Source organism: Entamoeba histolytica, genomic scaffold (assembly GCF_000208925.1).
Source record: "Entamoeba histolytica HM-1:IMSS scf_1104750517495 genomic scaffold, whole genome shotgun sequence".
Taxonomy (NCBI): domain Eukaryota; phylum Evosea; order Mastigamoebida; family Endamoebidae; genus Entamoeba; species Entamoeba histolytica.
In genome coordinates, this window is record NW_001914973.1 from 25,448 (window position 1) to 46,187 (window position 20,740).

The following is a 20,740-nucleotide window of genomic DNA, read 5'->3' on the forward strand; positions in this document are numbered from 1 at the left end:
GATTTATTATTTTTATATTCTTTCTTCTTTTACTTTCTTTTTATAATCTCTACATTCTACTTTTATTCTTTCTTCATCTTCATCTACTTCTTACTTTCTTTTTATTCTTTTATATCATTCATTCTCTTCTTTTTCAATTATTTGCTTTTTTTCTTTGCTATTGTAACCTATTGTTCAGTGAGAATTTATTCCAATCATTCACACTCTCCAGAATCTACTTATTCTTCTATATCTCTGTAATTCTCGATAATATTCACCTCAATGTTTCATAATGTCTTTCATATCTGTTATTACAATATCTTTTACCGTTATTTCCAATGGATTTTATTTCCTTCGATTCGTAATAATTTAACTGTTTCTTTATTTATCATTATCTCTACTGTTATTATGAATGATATAACTATTACTCTTATTATTCTTTCTATTTTTCTTATATGCTCATGTAATTTCTAATACATATTAATCTTATCTGTAAATGTTTTACTTATATTCTTATCTCTTACTATTGTCATATCTATGATTAATCCCTCTTTTTTTCTTTAAATCTCTTACATAAATATCTTGTCTTTTATGGAAATTTCCTTCTTTCTTATTTATTATTTCTTGTTTCCAAACCATAAATATTTTATCTTTCTCTATTCTTCTTTTCTTATTATTAATTTTTTTTGTATTTTCTTCTTATTTATTTATTTCATTTTTAATTATTAAACCTCTCCATATATATTCTCCTATTTTATCATGTTTATTCATCTGTGATCTTTTAGTGATTATACAATTGATACTGTTATTGTTTATTGTTACTATATTATTACAGATATTACACATTACATATTTTGATTCATGTGTCAAAATTTCTTTCCTTATTCCATTATTTCTTGCTTTTTCTTGCTTTTTCTTTATTTGAATATATGCCTCCTTATATTATTAATTGCTTTCTATACTTTAATTGTTTTCTTTTTGTCTGTCATTTTATCTTCAATTCATTTTAAAATTTCATTTCTTATTTTCTTATTTCTCCTGTTATTGATATATTCTTCTTGAAACTTATCTTTTATGTATTTTTTATCTTCAGTATTTCAATATAAAGACATTACTATGATATGGAACAAACAAATAATGCATAAAAGTGATGAACAATACCACAAAATACCAGATATATATGTATTAGATAAAAAGAACAAAACTAGTCTATTATTTGATATGACTATTGTGGCTGATCACAATATTAATTGAGTCTATTGGAAGAAAAGAAATAAGTATAATGAATTAAAGAATATTCTAATGAAAATAGAAAAGTTAAAAGATGACAAAATAATTCCAGTAGTAATTTCAATCAATGGATTAATAAATAAAGAAAGTAATAAATTAATTAAAGAATTAAAAATTGACATTGACATCGAGAAAGAAATGAAAAACAATGTAATAAAAAACATGATAGATATCATTGAATATTGCTTCAATAATAATCAAAAATAATCCATAAAATTGCTAGAAAAAGAATCAATGAATGGGATTAGTTTCCACTGATGCAAGATTAATAGAAATTAATTCTATTGATACTTATTTAAAGTAAAAATGATATTTAACTATATTTTTATTCTTAATTACACATATTATTCTATTTTTTAATATCAATGCCATGTGCATTTATGAATATTACAAATATTATTATTCATCATTCATTCTCTTCTTTTTCAATTATTTGCTTTTTTTCGTTGCCAATCTTAACTATCTTTATTTAATATATTCTAATAACATATTTACTTTATCCACATTTTTTTCATTAATTTACTTAAGTATATCCTCCTATTGATTAACACCATTTCACAGTGGTTGAATATAGAAGAGTCTTAAAGAAATTTCATAAGAAATGGATAAAAGTAGTAAAAAGAATAAAAATAGGAATAAAAGAACGATAAATAAGAAAATTAAAAAATAATAAGAATAAAAAGTGAATTTAAACAACAAAACATTAGAAAATTGTATAAAAAATAACTTAATTACAAATAACATGTATATTTTGACTTTTCTTTAAAACACCGAAGTAAGTTTGTTTTTTTAAGGATTTAAGGAAATTCGTTAAAAACTCTGAAAGATATAATTTGTTATTCATACATTAGACAAATCAATTTAGTAATTGAAAGAAAAGAATTCGGTTGTTAAAAAATGTCAGAGACTAAATTCTAAATAATTAAAAAACTAAATTCAATCCATTGTTTTACCTATACTCTAAAAAACCATTTTTGATGAAAAATCTTTAATTAAAATTATTCTAGATTAGTCTAAAAATAATGCTTAGTCTAGTTCTATTTCATGAGAAATTCCTGCTGAGTCTTAATACAAAATCATCTTTTAGAAAGACTATTTTAGAAAGAAACACTTAATGTTAAGTCATCCAGAACTTATAATCATTACTCAACTATCTTTGTTGTAAGTCTCTATAGTTATGATCCTTCTTTTTCTTCGATTATTTTTTTTTAATAAACAAATAGAAATGATATTTATCTTCAATACAGACATAAAGATAATTGAACCTACCTACCAAACAGTCATTTACTTGCTTTTCCCAGCACCAATAAATTGGACGTATGAAGTCTTGTCTTTTGTGATAACGAGATTCCTTGACAACCCTTTTGCTGTACGTTTTTCTTCTAAATAATTAACACATTTTTCAAAATAGTCTAATGCCTGTTCTAAAACTTCTTTATTTTGACTAAGATCAGTTGTGTCATTAAAATATCCAAGTTCAATTAATTTATTAAACTCTTTGAATAATGATAAAGTTAAAACACTTGGATAACCTTTATAAATTACTACATCTTCACCTTTTTCAAATTTATGTCCTATTATCTCAATAATGAAACTATAATTTACAATAAAAGGAATTGGTAAAATTCCGAATGTTGTTGTAGAAACTTCCCATTGGTCTTCTTCTTCTTTTACTTCTTCCTTTACCTCTTCTTTTGGTTCTAGTCGAACCTCATTTGATTCAGATGAAAAGTCTTTTACTTCCTTAATCTGACGAGTTTTCCGTTCTCTTTTATCTCTACCTTTCTTTTTTCTTTCTCTTACTTGCTTTATTTTTGAAGTGGAAATCTTTTCATCACTTTCATCACTTTCACCAAATTCGTCATTGAGTAGTGACGAACCTTCCATAACCCACGACTTACCTATTTCTTCATTTGGTTTTGGTGTTTTTGCTTTGACAATATCTTCAGATACAATCTTCTCAATCAAATTCTTAGGTTTTTCTTTTCTCTCTTTCCTTTTTCGTCCAACACATCTTCTTGGCTTTTTGGTTTCATGGTCTTCTGGTGGTTCGTTCATCTCTTTATACTGTTTTTTCAATATCTCACATTTGGCTGAAATAACTTCATTTTCACTTTTTGTTTGGATTGTTTGTGAAAATAATAACGAAATCTCTTCATCTTTTTCTTTTAACATATTAGTATAATATTCAATCTCTTTCTCGCGTGATTGTATTTCTTCTTCTATTACTATATTCTCTTTTTCTATTAATTCTATTTCTTTTTGAATGGATTTGTATTTTACATAATCTTCCAGTTGAACACTCACTAACTGGTTGTTCATATGTCAATTTCTTGAATTTATTTATTTTTAGTTTTCTTCAAAAAATTGGTTCTTTAACAATATCTCAAACAGCATCTTTTTTTATTTTAGGTTTGTGTTTTTTTTTAATGACGTGGAAACTAAAGTCTTTACTTTCACAATAACTAAAATGCCTTGAGTATGATATGACATGGAAGATGACGTGGACGCTGAGTAAAAAAAAGAAAGGATAGTAAAAGACTTTAAAATAGTAGGTAATAGTATAATGAACACAGCAGAACGTGTTCCTCTCATTAAGAATGAAGAACAGAATACTAAGTTTTGTTCAGAAAATCAATTTGATAAGAGTTGTGATACAGTTGATGAGTCTTGGAAGTTGACTAAGAATATTTTTACTAAAATATCAACAAGAAATGCCAAACTCAAAAAATTTTATGAAAAACAGAATAAATTTGTTGATTCTCTCTTTGAAGAAGTTCCTGATGATAAAGATGAAATTACTGATTGTAGGACAAAAATAGCAATTTATGGAAGTTTTATTGTGAATGTTTGTTTATGTCTTATAAAAATTGTTGCAGCTGTAATGTCTGGATCATTAACAGTTATTGCGAGTACATTAGATTCATGTTTGGATATTATTTCAGGTGCAGTTATGTTTATTACTGCATTACTCATGAGAAAAAGAAATATTTATAAATATCCTGTTGGAAAAAAGAGAATGGAACCTTTAGGTGTTATTGTTTTTGCTACAGCAATGTTTACTGCAACCATTCAATTATTAACAAATGCAGCTAAAACACTAATATCTGGTACATCTGATTTTGAGATGTCAATATTTCCTATATGTGTAATTGGGGTAACAATATTTTTTAAATGTTGTTTATATTTATATTGTAGAACAGTTAATAATCCATCTGCATCTGCATTAGCTGATGATCATAGAAATGATATTTTAACAAATACATTTGGACTTTGTATGTCAGTAGTTGGTTATTATTATTTTTGGTGGTTAGATGCTGTTGGTGGAATTGTTTTATCATTTTATATTATGATTAATTGGTTCTTTACATTAATGGAATATCTTTCTATTATGTCTGGTAAAGCAGCACCTAAAGAATTTATTTCTCAAATAATTGTAATCTGTTGGAATCATGATCCAAGAATCAAGGCAATAGACACTGTTCGTGCATTTCATTTATCAATGGGATATATGGTTGAAGTTGATATTGTTTTAGCTGAAAATATGACATTGATGGAAGCTCATGATATCGGTGAGTCTTTACAAATGAGATTAGAAAAACATCCCAATGTTGATCGTGCATTTGTTCATTTAGATTATAATGATGATCATGATGTATTAAATGAGCATGAAACTGATAATTGATTTTTTTGTTTTAGAAATATCATTATGTAAAAGAGTGTATTACAATCAAATTTAGTGAACAATTTAAATCCAATACATTTATTCTACTGGTTTAACTTATCTTTAGTATTTAACTGACAAAAACTTCTTTTATTTGTTTTAATGAATATTATGAATTTCAATGATAAACAATCATCCTTTCATTTGTATATAAGTTAATTATATTATTGAGTATCTTATTAAAGAATAATACTCTTATTTAAAATAATGTATTAATAAATTATAAATCATTATTTCTTTCATAAATCAAAGAATGTTAAAATTGTTGAAAGTTTATTATATTTTATTCATTATATATTATTTTATCTACACAGATTGCATAATTATTTTCGATCCGTATACAGCACAATAGCTTATAACAGAAATGAATTAAAAAAATAATCAAAAGAATAAAATAAGATATAAAATGATTAAGATATTTTACTTTTGAGGATTTTTTATTATGACAAGAATCTCTCTTAAAAGAAAAAAAAAAGAATAAGTAAAATTGACTTCAATTAATTTACTGGTGGAAATACTTCTGGACCTTGAATTAATTCAGTTTTGTCCTTATAACAAACCTCAATGCAATAGTGAGAAGATGAAACAATTACTCTCTTTTGAATTTCTTTAATACATTTTTTCATTAATTCAAGTGCCTCTTCAAACTCCATACCAGAGTGCCAATTTTTATCTAAAAGTGCATACACAAAATTACTTCCAATTCCATGTGAAGCATATGTTTCAGGAACTAAAGTTCCAAATTGGTCTATCATAAATAATTCTGGCTTCTCATCAACACCTCCAAGAAGCATACTACACTGATACCCACCTTCACGTAATGAGTCAGACACTTGTCTTCTAATCCAATGAGCAATTGACTGTGTAGTACTTTTTAATCCATTTCGATAATAATTAAGAGCAATATTTCTTTGAACAAAATCAGCTAATACCTGACGATCATTACCTTCTCCAATAATTGTTAATAACCGATTTCCTTGAACAGGATATATTTTATTAAAATCATTTCGAACTGTAATGACCCCCCTTCCACTATTTCCATCAACTGCCATTAATACAAAATCTTTACCAACAATACCTATACAACTATCCATTTCTTTTGATTTTGATTTTATAGTTTCTTAATCAAAAATTTTTCTTATCTTTTTCTATTGAAGTTTTTATTTTTTATTTTTTCTTTTTTTTTATTTTTTGTTTTTCTTCACATTTTTTTTATAAACAAAAAAAAAAGAATAATGATTTTACTTATTTCTTCAATTATTTTTTAACTCATCTTATAACTAACAGAAAATCAATAAATCTTTTCTTAATTTCACTTGTTTTTTTTTTGAGTAATTGAAATGAAATTACCTTTTGTTATTATTAATAGTGACAATATGACAGAAAAAGGTTTACAAGATAAACACATTGAAATAAATAAATTCTCTTTAATACTAATTTACTAACAATACAAAAAAAGAACTTTATTGAAAAGAGTTTGTCATACTTCTCAATAAAAATATGTTAGAACAATAATTTTAAATAATTCTATAAAAACTACATATTAAAAAGCAATAAAATAACATAAAAAGAATATAGTTAAAAAGATAAATTAAATTTTATAAAGAATAATTAAATTAAAGAAGAGAAATAAAAATAGGAGTTAAATCTAACTTAGAAAATTAAACATTTAGTTGAATGAAATAATATAAGAAGAGAGATTAAAGTAACTATTTAATAAAAATGAGAGATAGATTAAATTAGTCTTTGAAAATTGTGGATTGAAAAAGTAATATCTTAAAAGATTATTTTCTTTTTTTTTTTACGAATCATTCTTAAATTAGACGTTAAAAACAAGACTTAAAATTGAAATATTATGTTTTTAAAATGGTTATTTTCTTAATTAAAGATTAAATAAAATTAAAAAATTATCTTCTTTTTATTTACCCAAAGAAAACATAATCATTCTAAAGTATCTCATTGAATCAATTCAAGTTATAGTATCTATTTTAAACTTAAAATAATGAGTTTTATCTTTCTTGAGAATAATACTCTTTTTTTTTTTAGAAAACGTTCATCCAATAAATTTTTTCTTTTTTTAATAAAGAAAGATCTTTTGGTTTTTAACATTAATTATTAGGTACAAAGGGTTGATGTCAGACTTTAATGAATTATTCTTTATTAATAATAAACCAACTCCTCTCCTTTATGCCTATATGAAAATTATGGTTAAATCAGTTAGTCTTGGTGAAGCAAGAATGACATGTAGAGTGTTATTACAATATGCTAATGCACAAGGGTTTTTAAAAGAGATGTTGTTATGGTTTGGTTGGGAGGAGATTGAATCAACACCTCCTGCCACATTTATTTTCAGGGGAAACTCTTCATTTACGAGATTGTTATGTTATTACATGGAAGAAGAATTACAAGACTTTCTTAAGAAAACAGTTGGGAGATTAGTGGCAGATATGATTACAGAAATTGAATTAAATTTTGATCCATCTTCTTTACATGATAAAATTAATGAGAATTTATTATTTGAGAACCTTGATGTAGTATGTGCTGTATTAAATAAATTTGCATCACTTATAATAAAGAATATTTCTTTAATACCACTTAAATTTTCAGGAATTATTCGAGATTTAATGGCTGAAATAAAAAGAAAAGATTGTGACATTGAAACACGGTATACTACATTTAAAACAATTTTCTTTTTAAGGTTTTTATTTCCTGCATTAAATCATGCAGAAAAATATATTCCAAGTGAACTTAGATGTGATTTAATTCAAGTAAAAGAACAAATTCCACAAATAGTTCGTTTTGGACAAATTGTAGTTAATGGAAAAGAGTCAGAAGATCAATTAAGTAAATATGTTCTTAAAGCTTGTGACCCTTTACGTACAGCAGTAGAAACAATTTTTAATTATTTCTGTTCTTTTAGTTCACATAGGCCAAAAGAATTATCAGGAATTAATTTTAAACAACAACAATTGCTTACTAGTGAAATACTCTCTTTTATTAAACCTTTTTTATCTCAATTTAAAGAACATCTTGAAGAGTCTGGAAATAATGAATTATTTATAAAATTATTCGAATTAATTAAACGAGGAAAAACTCCACAAAAACCTTCATTAGAATTAGAGCCATTAGAATATTCAACAAAAAAACTACATAATTATCTTATGAAAAGAATTGAAGAACTTAAAATTGAAAATGACTATTATTCATCACGAATAAAAGAATTTCATAATGATATTACAATAATGAGATTTATCATTGAAAAAATTCATCAAAATAAGGAATGCTTAAAATAATAATTTAAAATAATTTTTTTTTATTTTAATTGTATTGTTGTAAACATCTTATGTGCTAATACAGGTCTATTAATAATTATTTTTCCAGTCTCTATAAAGACTTTTTCTTTCTCAATTACTCGTTGAAAATGCTACTTTATAAATATTTAGTTTTGTTGTTATAAGAATTAAATAAAATAATACAAACCGAAACTATAAACCTTTCAGGAGATGATTGAATCTTTTTAAATAATTCAATATCAATAAATGACTTCATTGTCAATTGACTATAATCTAATAAAACATTCCACATCTTTTGTGCTAAAAGAAGTTTTTTTTCTTTTGCATATTTAACAAATGAGTCTAATAAACAAGACTTCATTTCATCTGAATAAATTAATCCATAAAATTCTTTTGATATATCAATGGAACATGTTGAATATAGACTAGGAATAAATCCTTGAATTGGGTTTACAATAACAAATATTTGAGTAAAAGGATGTAGTGAAGGAATAAAAGATTCTTTATTATCAATGATTTCTAATGGAGGATATATTTCTGATGATACTCCACTTAAATTAAAAGAAGCAAGAAATTTTGCTATATCAACAATTCGAGAAGGGTCACATGGTTGAGTAGTATATACAAGACATTGTAAACCTGAAAGTAAAGAAAAGAGAATATTTGGATAACAAGAAGAAAATTCAGAAATAAAAGAGTCATATCCAAATTTGTTTGAATCACTTGAAATTGTAGGAAAAGAACAAGGAGGGAATGGTGAATTAATTGAATATTCTTCTGATAATGTCCAATGTTCTTTATTTAAAGAAGAAGATAGTAATGCAGTATTATTCAAATTACTAAATTGAGGTTGGTTTGAAGTAATTGAATGTAAGGTATTTATTGAAGTTTCATTTGTTGAAGAAAATGGCTGAGATGGATGTGAACTAACATTTGAAATAAATGTTGAAGGAGGAGAAAAAGACCAATTAAACAATGAATGACCACCACATGCAATAATATTTCCAGGATGAATTGGATTTGAATAATCTGAACATAAAGAATAATGATTATGAGTTGAAAGAAGAATGAGTGAATAACTTGTTACTATACGATGAAAGAGAAAAGGAACAGGGTCAGTTGAGTCTATTAATTCTTGTAAAGACATTACATCAATATATTCTTTATGTTCTAAATATTTATGTTTTTGAGAAATTGATTGAAATTTAATAGCCAATTGAGTTAATTTATCTGATAATAAATCTATTTGTGAAGTAGTAAATGGTGAAGACTGCATAACAGCAATACAACAAGTAGTTACATATCCTCTTTTATTTGATGGATTAAAACAAGTAAAATGAACACTCATAACATGATAATTTGTAATTGTATGAAGTAATATTGTTATATTAGAATATTCATAATAATCTACTCCCATCATCATTCCAATTAATTCATTTTCTACATTCATATTTAATGGGTGTGTGACTTGTTTATAAACAACTTGTTCTCCACTAATTGTATCAAATTCTACTATATACATCCCTACAAAAAAACCATTTGTTTCAACTATTGATTGTTCTGAACTATCTATATATGGTGTGTGTGACACTGATGGAATTCCAATAATCCCGTTATCAATAAAGGAAGTGTCACTAGTATCACTTGCTGTCATGTTCTTCTTTTTCAGTGGATTTTTCTTTTTGAATTTTTTTTAATAAAAAAATAGTTTTTTTTACTATTTTTTATTTTTTGATTTTTTCATTTATTAATGTCTCTTCATCTTAATGAATTTTTATGAAAAACTTATTAAAAGTTCCTTTGATATTTTTCTTTTCTCTTTCATCAGAAAAACTTAAAAAGATCTAAATCAAAATGACTGAAAAGCTAAGTGATTGGGAAGTTCTAGATGAAAATTTCAACAAAACGAATACTGATATACCTCCACAGCTTCCTCCTAAGCCAGAAAGACTTACTATTGCTGGTCATCATACTCAAAAAGCTGAAATAAAATCACCTAGTGAAAATACTGGTAAAATTATTTCAAATGATAAAGAAAAAGATAGTGTTCCATCTCAACAACAAAGGAGTTCTCTTCAAATTGGTGACAGTGTTGAATTATCTGAAAACCAAAACCTTATTGATAATTCAATAAGCAAAAATCAACCAAGTAAAGATGTCTTTGAAACAACTAATGAACCAATAAAACCTAAACCTGAAACTAAAGCATTATCTAAAGAAGATTACAGAGAACGTATTGTTAATGAGATGTTTGATACAGAAAAGAGTTATGTAAATTCAATGGAAATATGTATAAAAGGATATTATGAACCACTTATACAATCAGGACATAGTGTTGCACCTGCAGATAAAGTAAATGCAGTTTTTCTTCATTTTCAAAGTGTTTTATCAATTAACAAAGAATTATTGAAGAATATGACTGAATTAAAAGAGAAAGGAGAGTTATCAACAAGATTAGGAGAAGCGTTTAGTCAATTTATACCAATGATGAATGTTTATAAATTATTTCTTGGTAATTCAGATACATCATTACAATTTCTTGTTGAATTAGAGAAGAGTTCTAAATTTAATGATATACTTGATCTATTAAGAAGTCATCTTCCAGGAGACAATCAATTAGATCTTCGTAGTTATTTAATTATGCCAGTTCAACGACTACCAAGATATAAATTATTATTAACTGATTTAATTAAACATACTGATGATGATTTTGTTGATAAGCCAAAATTAATAGATGCACTTGATAAAATATCAAAACTTGCAACATTAGTTAATGAAGTTATTAAAGAACGTTCAAGAAATCAAAAATTATTAGAACTAGTTGATAAAATAGAAGGACTAAGTCATGAATTAGTTACACCATATCGGGAATATATTAAAAGTGGTTCGTTATTAAAAATATGTAGAAAAGATAATAGAGAACGATATTTTTATTTATTTAATGACTTATTAGTGTATGGAATTGGTGATGAAAATAAAATTAAAGTTAGTCAAGAGTTTCAATTAGAATCACTTAAAATTAATTTAAACCAAAACGTCCCAAATTCTTTTCAAATTCTCGCAAAGAAAAGTTTTTCTGTTATTGCAAAAGATGAAACTGATCGTGATGAATGGATGAAAGCAATAAATGATGCTATTCAATTGGAAAAGTCAAAATTAAAAACTTTAAAACGAGATAAGAAAGCAGAAGATGAATATATCGCCCCTGTATGGGTTCAAGATACTCAAAATTGCCAAGTTTGTGGAGCTAAATTTACTACACTATTTAGAAAACATCATTGTAGGAAGTGTGGGTTATGTATTTGTTCTAATTGTAGTAAACAAACAATTATTATTAATGGAAAGAAAGAACGTGTTTGTGATAGTTGCGCTAATAATAATAAAAAATTAGGTGAAAGTACTCTCACTGAACAAAACAGTTCTGAAAGTAAAGATACACTCCTCTCAACTTCTACGGAACAAGACCAACAACTCACAACTAGTTCATCTAATGATGATAATAAAAAGATAGACGTTCAACCAATTCTACAAGAAGAGTCTAATAACGAACAAAGTACAAGTGTTGATGTAGAGAACATGAACAATAATGAACAACCTCTTGAACTTCCAAAATTACCACCAAAACGAAAGAGTGGCTTTGTAAAAGAATCAGTCCAACAGAAACAACAACCTGATATTCTTCAATTAAAAGAAAACATAGTAGACTCCCCTTCAAATGAAAAGGTAGTAGACTCCCAAGAAGATGTCCCTCAACAACAACCAGAAGAATTAATTCCACCAACAGTTCCACCAAAAAGAAAAACTCAAAAAACACTTACTCAAGAAGAAGGTGTTAAACAAGAAAACCAACCATTAAAAAGAAATGACTCAAAGACGTTACAACAAGACAAACCATCTTCTATTGAAACTCAACAAAAAGAACAACCATCCTCTAACAAACAAGAGCCAATTGAATTATGTTCTCAACCAACTGGTAAACTCCAAAACTCAGTAAATGGTATAACTCCTACCCCTTCCAAGAAAGTAGCACCTCCAATCCCACATCGCTCTCTTCCTCCAAAACCCCTTCGGTCTAGTGTTATAACTTCTCCTTTAACAAACACTTCTTCTCAACCATTACCAAAACAAAATCCTTTTGTCCCACCTCAACAAAAAACACCAACTAAACCTTCACCTCAACAACTCGGTTGTAAACAAACTCAAAGCCAACCAACTTCATACCGTCAAACAACACTAAATAAAACCACTACACAACAAAATTCAGCAAGGTTAGCAGCCTCACTAAATCAATCATCTCCACGTACAAAAAGTGTGCAACCAGAAGTGGTCAAATCAACTCCAATAAAAGAAGACATAAGTCAGTATCGTTCTGTAAGAGATTCTCCATTCTTAAAACAACAACGAGCACAAAAAGAAAGTGAACTTTCACAAGTCTCCCCTCGAAGACCACAACCACCAACACCAAAAAGAGGGGTTACAAAATGATGTTTTAATTAAAATTGTTTTCTTTGGATTTATTAATATAGTTAAAGTGTCTTCAATTTTAACATTTGTTAGGTTTGTTATATCTCTAAACAGTATTGTTTTATGGAGGTTTAGGTTCATAATAACTCAGTCTAGTACAATCATGATAACACTCCAATTCATTTGTTATAACTTTCTCTTTATATTTTCATATGGATAAATTAATGGCAAATTATATAGTTTCTAAAACTTTAAGGTTTTTGATTATTTTTTAATATGAAATAATATTTTGAATATTTTAGTGTTAAGATTTCTTACGCCACATTAATATTTAATTTTTTTATATAATAGGTTATAGTTAAAACATCAAACACAACACCAATAATATTTTTTTTTATTTAACAACAGGCATATTCTTGTCATTAGTATTATTAGAGTAATGTTTTTGTTTATGGATTTTCTCATTGCTTTTATATCAATAAGTTATATCTCAAAAAAGACTTACAAAAAGGTTCTACTAACTTCACATTTTGGATTAAGGTTAGTTCACCTTCATTATCAATTACAACTAAAATTACCGAGATATTATTTTCAGATGTGTATTTAATTTTGTTAGTTATTCTGTTACGGAATTAAATTACTTTGTTGAGTATTATTGTTTTATCAATGTTAAGTATTTAGTTCTTTATTATTTCTAGACACTAAATTAAGTTTTGGTTGTATTTCTTTAAATATTCATATATTCATGACAATATGTTAACAATACCAAATCTTTTATAACATGATAAAAACAGCGTAAATTTAATAATTATTATATTTTAGTTTACTTATACATCAATTAACAGTTATATATCATTGATTGTTGTTGTTTTATTCTTTACAAACAATAATAACCCTTTCCAAAAAGACTGATTGTTAATGGAATATTAATTGATATTATTGATAAACACCCTCTGAGACATTCAATTTCAATTGATTTAATTCCAATTGATAATGTATTTCAATGTTCTATCTTCTTCTATATATTCTATAATTTTATATTCATTCAATTATGCTTTCTCTTTTTAAATGTATTGAATATTAAACTTCATAAATGATTATTTCTTTATTTATTCTTCAATCATCAAATATTTCTTCATATTCATTATAAACATGAAATGATTCAATAATATCAAATAACATTATTGAATAATGAAATAAAATGAAATGCATTAAAATTAAAATGTTCATACTTCATTTTATCATACTTTTATCGTTCTTTCTTTATTATTATTATTATTTCTTATTGTATTTTCCATTCTTTTATTTTAATTTCAAATAACTATATAATTCATAGTATTTTTCTTTCATTTTCTTATTCATTATTCTTATTTATTCATAATTTCTTATTTTTGTTTCATAATTTCTTAATTTATTCTTTTTATTGTTGATTGAAAGTAACATCATTATTTGATTTGATTAATTTCTAATTATCATTTATTTCATTGAATATCACATTATTTTTATTATTTCTTATTTTTTGTTATTTTTATATCTTCATATTATTTAATTTTTGTGTTTGTTGTTGTTTTACATCTTCAAAACGGAAAACGAAAATTAGCAAAGAAAAATGCATCTAAATAATTTACAAAAAAATGAAAAAGAAGCATAGTTTAATGCATTATTAGAATATTCAACTTATTATATTGTGCTCCTAAAATAAAAAATAAAAAAGTATGAAATATACAATTTGTAAATATTTATGTTTATATTTTATATTCATTTATATTCATTTTGTATGAAATATTAATGAAATAGATGATTTGATGAATCATATTTATTTTTATTCTTTTATTCTTTTATTTACATGTTATTTATCTATCATATTTTTATATATTTATTTCTCTGTTTATATTATTTATATCATTGTGTTATTCTTATTATCTATATATTATTATATTCTTCTTATTTGATTATTTTTCTATTTATATTATTTATATTTTCTTATTGTTATTCTTTTCTATTTAGATGTATTTTTTTATTTGTTTATTCATCTTTATCATTTTTATATTATTATCATTTATATCTATTTTCAATTTATATTTATTCTCTTTTGATTTATATTAATATTAAATTTATCTTTTATACTTTGAATTTATTATTATATCATTGATTATCATTTCTATATTTATTTATCATTTATTCTTATTATTCTTTTGTTTTATATTCTATATATATATTCATATCATTTTCATTTATCAATTATCACTTATTACATGTTATAATAACATAACACTTATGATTGATTATATAATAAACATCATGATGAAGTTATACATATAAATAATAAACATAAAAATAATAAAATATTTTTCATTAATAAAATAATGTTAATCATTTTACACAATTAAATTAGACACTTTTATTTCATATTTCTAATTTTTACATTAAAAATACACTTTTTATTTCTTCTTTTATTACATCTTTGTGATTTATTACTTTTATATTCTTTATTATACTTTCTTTTTATAATCTCTACCTTCTACTTTTATTCTTTCTTCTTTTACTTTCTTTTTCATTTTATTCTTTTAAATATTCTTTCTTTTTCATTTCTTTATTTGTTTATTATTCTTATTTCTATTATCTTATTCATTTGATTCATAATAAATTAATTCAATGAAATAACACAAATAAATTGTTTATTTATTCATTTTATCTCTATTTCTATTTCATTCTTATTTCGTTTCTTATTTATCAAATAAAACACTATCATTGTGTGTGAAAATTTCATTAAATGAAATTAAATAAATCAACATTGAATTATGTCAATTTTTATTTCACCATTTCATTCATTGGAAGATGATATTAAATGTTTATATTCTTCATTGTTTTGTTTTTATTCTTCATTATTTTGTTTTTCTATTCATCAAGATTGAATCATTTCATTTCAATTACTATGATTCGTTTTGGTGTGAAATATTTTGGAAGTTGTTTTCCACAAAGTGCATTTGATATTCCTTTATATTCAAAGGAATGTTGATTACAATATGAATATGTTTTATCATTTTCTTTAAAAATACAAATATCATCTAATCCAAATTCAAATAAATAATCATGTGATTGTTTAAATAAATGAAATGCATATTGTGGGAATATAATATCAAATTTCTTCATTCTTTTCATTCTTCCATTTGATTTTAACGAAAATACAAATGATTTTGAATCAATTATATAACTTTCAACTTTATCAATTTTAGAATTAACATATCCTCCAAATTTATTTCCATCTTCATCTTCAATAATAATTATTATATGTTCTTTATTCATTACTCTTTCTCCAAATACTGATGTGTCTTTATTCCAATCATCGATATATGAATCAAATAGTATATTGTTTATTCTTTTTTCTGTCAATTCTTCTAGTTGTTTGATTATTTCTTTTGTTTTGTCATTTGATTTGTTATTTGATGTTGATTGTGTTATTCCCATTTTTGTTATTTTTAAGTTTTTCTTTTTATTATTTTGTTATTTTATTACATCTCATATTTATTATTAAGTTCTTATTTTTCTTTTTATTTTATCCTTTCAATTTATTTCTTTCTTAATGTCACTTCTATCTTTTTATTCATTTGTTTCTTTTCATATCCAATGATTAGATAAATGAAATAATTCATATTTGAAATGATAGGTTATTCAGTTTCTATTTAATAACATATCTCTAAACCATAACATGTATTTCACTCATCAATACCTCATTAATATTAAAATATGAATATTGTTGTATTTAAATGATAAGAAATGAACATTGTATATTAGAGAAGAACATATCATCACAAATACAAAGAATTAATGAAAGTATAGATAAAATAGTGAATAAAACAAAACATTGATATTTGCCATACTAAAAGAAATGATTTGAATGGTATTATGTCAATGAATGAAATGAAGAAAGAATAAGAAATAAAAGAAGAAAAAGAGATAAAAAGAAGAATAAAAGAAGAGAAGATAATGAGATTAAACTAATAATTAAAAGAAATACTACAATGGCAAACAGTAATAAATAATGAATTTCAATATGAAAAAAATAATGAAATTCAATGACTAATTTCAATGAGAATGAAAAGATATGAAAGTGCAATTAGAAATATAAAGAGAAAAACATAGAAACAAGAACATATTACCAATTCAAAAAGAAGACTGAAATTACATTTAAAAAGAAAATGAATCTGATAATAACAAGAAATTGGAATTGTAAATGAATAGATAATACAAAACAATAAAAATGAGAATATAGATAAGTAAATTTAAACAAATAATCTATTTGAATTGAAACATGAAAGAATATACAAAAATGAATAAGAAAACAAGTGAAAATAAAGAATTACATGAAAAATGATTGAAAATAGTTAAATAAATAAAAACGAGAGAAAGAAAAGTGAACAACAAACAATAAAAGATGAATGAATTTCAATTTTATGTTATTTTTACATATCAACAAATACATAATATAATAAATAAAAGATGATGATAATGAGAAAGAAAACATACCAATAGTTCAAAATAATAACAAAATGAAATTGATGAGATATTTTGTATTAGTTGTGATGATTGAAAGAATAAGAAAAAGAATGAGAAATGAAAATAGAATAAGAACAATACGAAATAAAGAAAATCAATAAAAAATAAAAAGAATGATGATATAATTTATAATTCATGATTTTTATTATAAAATATTATATATGATTTAAATACAAGAATAATGGATAATAGATTTAATATTAAATAGTATGAAATAATCATTATATTCATATTTTTTATTTTATAATATTTATAATCATTTGTTCTTTCATATGCTTTGTAATTATTTGTTATTATTTCATTTATATCTGTTTTTATTCTTTATACTTCATTTTTTATTTATGTCTGTTTATCATTATTATTAAGTACTTAAGATATTATTAATGAATATGAATATAAAATTAATTATAAAAATAATTTGATTATTTCAATAATGTATTTTATTATTTTTAGTTTTATTTTATTTTCTTGTTTATGTTTATTCTTTTTGTGTATATTCTAATTATATTTTAAATATTAAATATTCATTATTTTTATGTTTATTTTGTTTATATTTGTTATTTATGTTTATTGTAATTAATAAATTTTTCATTAAATTAAATAACAACAGTTCGTTTCTATTATATAACATTTATTAATATAACTTATTACATCATTTTTGATTTTAAAATATGAGTCTTACACGTAAAACTAAAACCACTTGTTGTTTATTCTCTTTTGTTTTCGTATTTATTTGTTATTTTATCATTTCTTTTTCTTCATTTCTTATTTATTCAATTATTAATACATCTTTTGAATATAAATTTAATAGTTATGTATTATCATTGAATTGTTTATTTTCATTCTTGTTTTTATATATTGAAGTGTCAATGAAATAATATAAATGCTATTCATTCAGAATCACTCTGATGTATCGTATTTTAATAATTTATCAATCAATTAAATATTATTAATGTGTATAATTCAATATAATTAATTTCAATATATCATAATATTACAAATAGATTGAATTTTGGCAACGAAAAAAGTAAACAATGGAAAATGAAGAGAAAGAATGATATAGAAGAAGTAGATGAATATGAAGAAAGAATAAAAGTAGAAGGTAGAGATTATAAAAAGAAAGTATAATAAAGAATATAAAAGTAATAAATCACAAAGATGTAATAAAAGAAGAAATAAAAAGTGTATTTTTAATGTAAAAATTAGAAATATGAAATAAAAGTGTCTAATTTAATTGTGTAAAATGATTAACATTATTTTATTAATGAAAAATATTTTATTATTTTTATGTTTATTATTTATATGTATAACTTCATCATGATGTTTATTATATAATCAATCATAAGTGTTATGTTATTATAACATGTAATAAGTGATAATTGATAAATGAAAATGATATGAATATATATATAGAATATAAAACAAAAGAATAATAAGAATAAATGATAAATAAATATAGAAATGATAATCAATGATATAATAATAAATTCAAAGTATAAAAGATAAATTTAATATTAATATAAATCAAAAGAGAATAAATATAAATTGAAAATAGATATAAATGATAATAATATAAAAATGATAAAGATGAATAAACAAATAAAAAAATACATCTAAATAGAAAAGAATAACAATAAGAAAATATAAATAATATAAATAGAAAAATAATCAAATAAGAAGAATATAATAATATATAGATAATAAGAATAACACAATGATATAAATAATATAAACAGAGAAATAAATATATAAAAATATGATAGATAAATAACATGTAAATAAAAGAATAAAAGAATAAAAATAAATATGATTCATCAAATCATCTATTTCATTAATATTTCATACAAAATGAATATAAATGAATATAAAATATAAACATAAATATTTACAAATTGTATATTTCATACTTTTTTATTTTTTATTTTAGGAGCACAATATAATAAGTTGAATATTCTAATAATGCATTAAACTATGCTTCTTTTTCATTTTTTTGTAAATTATTTAGATGCATTTTTCTTTGCTAATTTTCGTTTTCCGTTTTGAAGATGTAAAACAACAACAAACACAAAAATTAAATAATATGAAGATATAAAAATAACAGTAAAGTTAACAGAATAACAACTCTAAATAATGAAAATAAATATACAAAATAAATGTCATTACTTAAAAGTATTTATTATAAGAGGTAATTTATTTAAAATTTTGACAATTTTTCAGTTTTCTAAAAACTACTTCTAAAATACGAATAAACTTATTAAATAAAAACACGAATAAATAAAACTGAATTAAAGTAAAGGATATATGACAATTAGATTCGACTATATTAATTTTGGTAGAATGTTAAAAGAATTAAAAGATTTTAAATAATAATAACAGATACTTTTAACCATGAACTTAACAGAATAAGAAAGTTCACAAAAAAATAACATACGTGTATGAAACACTAATAAATAAAAAGGTGTCGAACAAAAGAAAAGAATAATGGATAAAAATATTCTGATTATAGTGATGTTATCTTTGTTCTATTTCTTTTTATTATTAACAGTTGTCTTGTCTTTTATTCTGGTTTCTACTAATATAATAATTTCAATAATTGCTGTTTTAAATTCAAAATTCATTTATTTTAGTTTAAATGCTCTTGTTATATAAAATTGTATAGTAAAAGACTTTACATGTTATGTAACAATAATTATATTAAACATACAAATTAATTATTTTTAATTGGATACAATACACTCTTAGTAAATGTTGTAAAAGAGTATTTTACAGAGTTATATAAGAAGAAAGAATAAACTTTGAAAAATAAAAAAAAACCAAAGAAAAAACTTAAAAACAGGTAATATGAAAACACTTCATCATTTGATTACTGATGATATTGATGACAATGATTACTTAAGAATTATATTTGACATTTCACATTCCTTTCAACGTGAAGAACTTGTAATTGTTCCACGAACAAAAGGTGGATTTTCATATGGGTATGTTGATTCAATGAAACAAGAAAACCGATGTCCATTCAATTATAGTTATGAACACAACTCAGTATTTTGGACAATTAAGTTTTATCACACTGATACAAAAACATCTCGTAAAACATTACCTGCATCAAAAATAGGTAAATTATCAAGTGTTCCAAGAAAACCAAATGGTGATGAGGGAGAGCTTAGCCCAGAAGAATATAGACATGTAGTATATGATGAAGAAGCTGTTCTTCAATCAACAACTGTTGTTTGTCCAAGTATTAATGGTGGATTAATCTATTGTATTGGTGTTTTACCTAAACCAATTAAATGTAAATGTGGAGATCATATGGTTGATGGATTAATTGTTGAGAATGGAATCCAAGAAATGGCATTTCCCTTAAGTGCTGTTGGGGTTATACTTACTGACGATTTAAGAAAACGAATTATTATTGATGGTGCTAATGTTGCTT

General features: G+C 23.4%; 7 protein-coding genes across 7 annotated transcripts in view, besides 2 other annotated features; 4 read left to right on the top strand and 3 right to left on the bottom strand.

The window, feature by feature from the left end:
• Positions 1 to 164: 164 nt before the first annotated feature.
• Positions 165 to 1,061: a repeat region.
• Positions 1,062 to 1,069: 8 nt separating this feature from the next.
• Positions 1,070 to 1,568: a repeat region.
• A 985-nt stretch (positions 1,569 to 2,553) lies between these two features.
• On the bottom strand, positions 2,554 to 3,591 carry EHI_078690 (uncharacterized protein; the record flags this gene model as incomplete). Its single annotated transcript, XM_646339.1, has 1 exon — positions 2,554 to 3,591. The coding sequence occupies one exon, from the start codon at positions 3,589 to 3,591 to the stop codon at positions 2,554 to 2,556; it is 1,038 nt and encodes a 345-aa protein (XP_651431.1).
• A 244-nt stretch (positions 3,592 to 3,835) lies between these two features.
• Positions 3,836 to 4,954, top strand: EHI_078700 (cation transporter, putative; the record flags this gene model as incomplete). Its single annotated transcript, XM_646340.1, has 1 exon — positions 3,836 to 4,954. One exon carries the CDS (start codon positions 3,836 to 3,838, stop codon positions 4,952 to 4,954), a length of 1,119 nt encoding a protein of 372 aa, XP_651432.1.
• Positions 4,955 to 5,490: 536 nt separating this feature from the next.
• On the bottom strand, positions 5,491 to 6,087 carry EHI_078710 (proteasome beta subunit, putative; the record flags this gene model as incomplete). The annotated part of the gene is made up of 1 exon (XM_646341.1): positions 5,491 to 6,087. One exon carries the CDS (start codon positions 6,085 to 6,087, stop codon positions 5,491 to 5,493), a length of 597 nt encoding a protein of 198 aa, XP_651433.1.
• A 1,038-nt stretch (positions 6,088 to 7,125) lies between these two features.
• EHI_078720 (Ras GTPase-activating protein, putative) lies at positions 7,126 to 8,286 on the top strand (the record flags this gene model as incomplete). Its single annotated transcript, XM_646342.1, has 1 exon — positions 7,126 to 8,286. The coding sequence occupies one exon, from the start codon at positions 7,126 to 7,128 to the stop codon at positions 8,284 to 8,286; it is 1,161 nt and encodes a 386-aa protein (XP_651434.1).
• A 20-nt stretch (positions 8,287 to 8,306) lies between these two features.
• On the bottom strand, positions 8,307 to 9,940 carry EHI_078730 (uncharacterized protein; the record flags this gene model as incomplete). The annotated part of the gene is made up of 2 exons (XM_646343.2): positions 8,307 to 8,417; positions 8,474 to 9,940. 2 exons carry the CDS (start codon positions 9,938 to 9,940, stop codon positions 8,307 to 8,309), a joined length of 1,578 nt encoding a protein of 525 aa, XP_651435.2.
• Positions 9,941 to 10,140: 200 nt separating this feature from the next.
• On the top strand, positions 10,141 to 12,771 carry EHI_078740 (Rho guanine nucleotide exchange factor, putative; the record flags this gene model as incomplete). The annotated part of the gene is made up of 1 exon (XM_646344.1): positions 10,141 to 12,771. One exon carries the CDS (start codon positions 10,141 to 10,143, stop codon positions 12,769 to 12,771), a length of 2,631 nt encoding a protein of 876 aa, XP_651436.1.
• Positions 12,772 to 20,148: 7,377 nt separating this feature from the next.
• The window catches only part of EHI_078750 (uncharacterized protein), a gene marked incomplete at both ends in the record, with an annotated part of 696 nt that continues 104 nt past the window's right edge, over positions 20,149 to 20,740 (top strand). Inside the window, one exon of the mRNA XM_001913778.1 lies at positions 20,149 to 20,740. This exon is cut by the window's right edge and continues 104 nt beyond it. Coding sequence (XP_001913813.1) covers positions 20,149 to 20,740 — 592 coding nt within the window.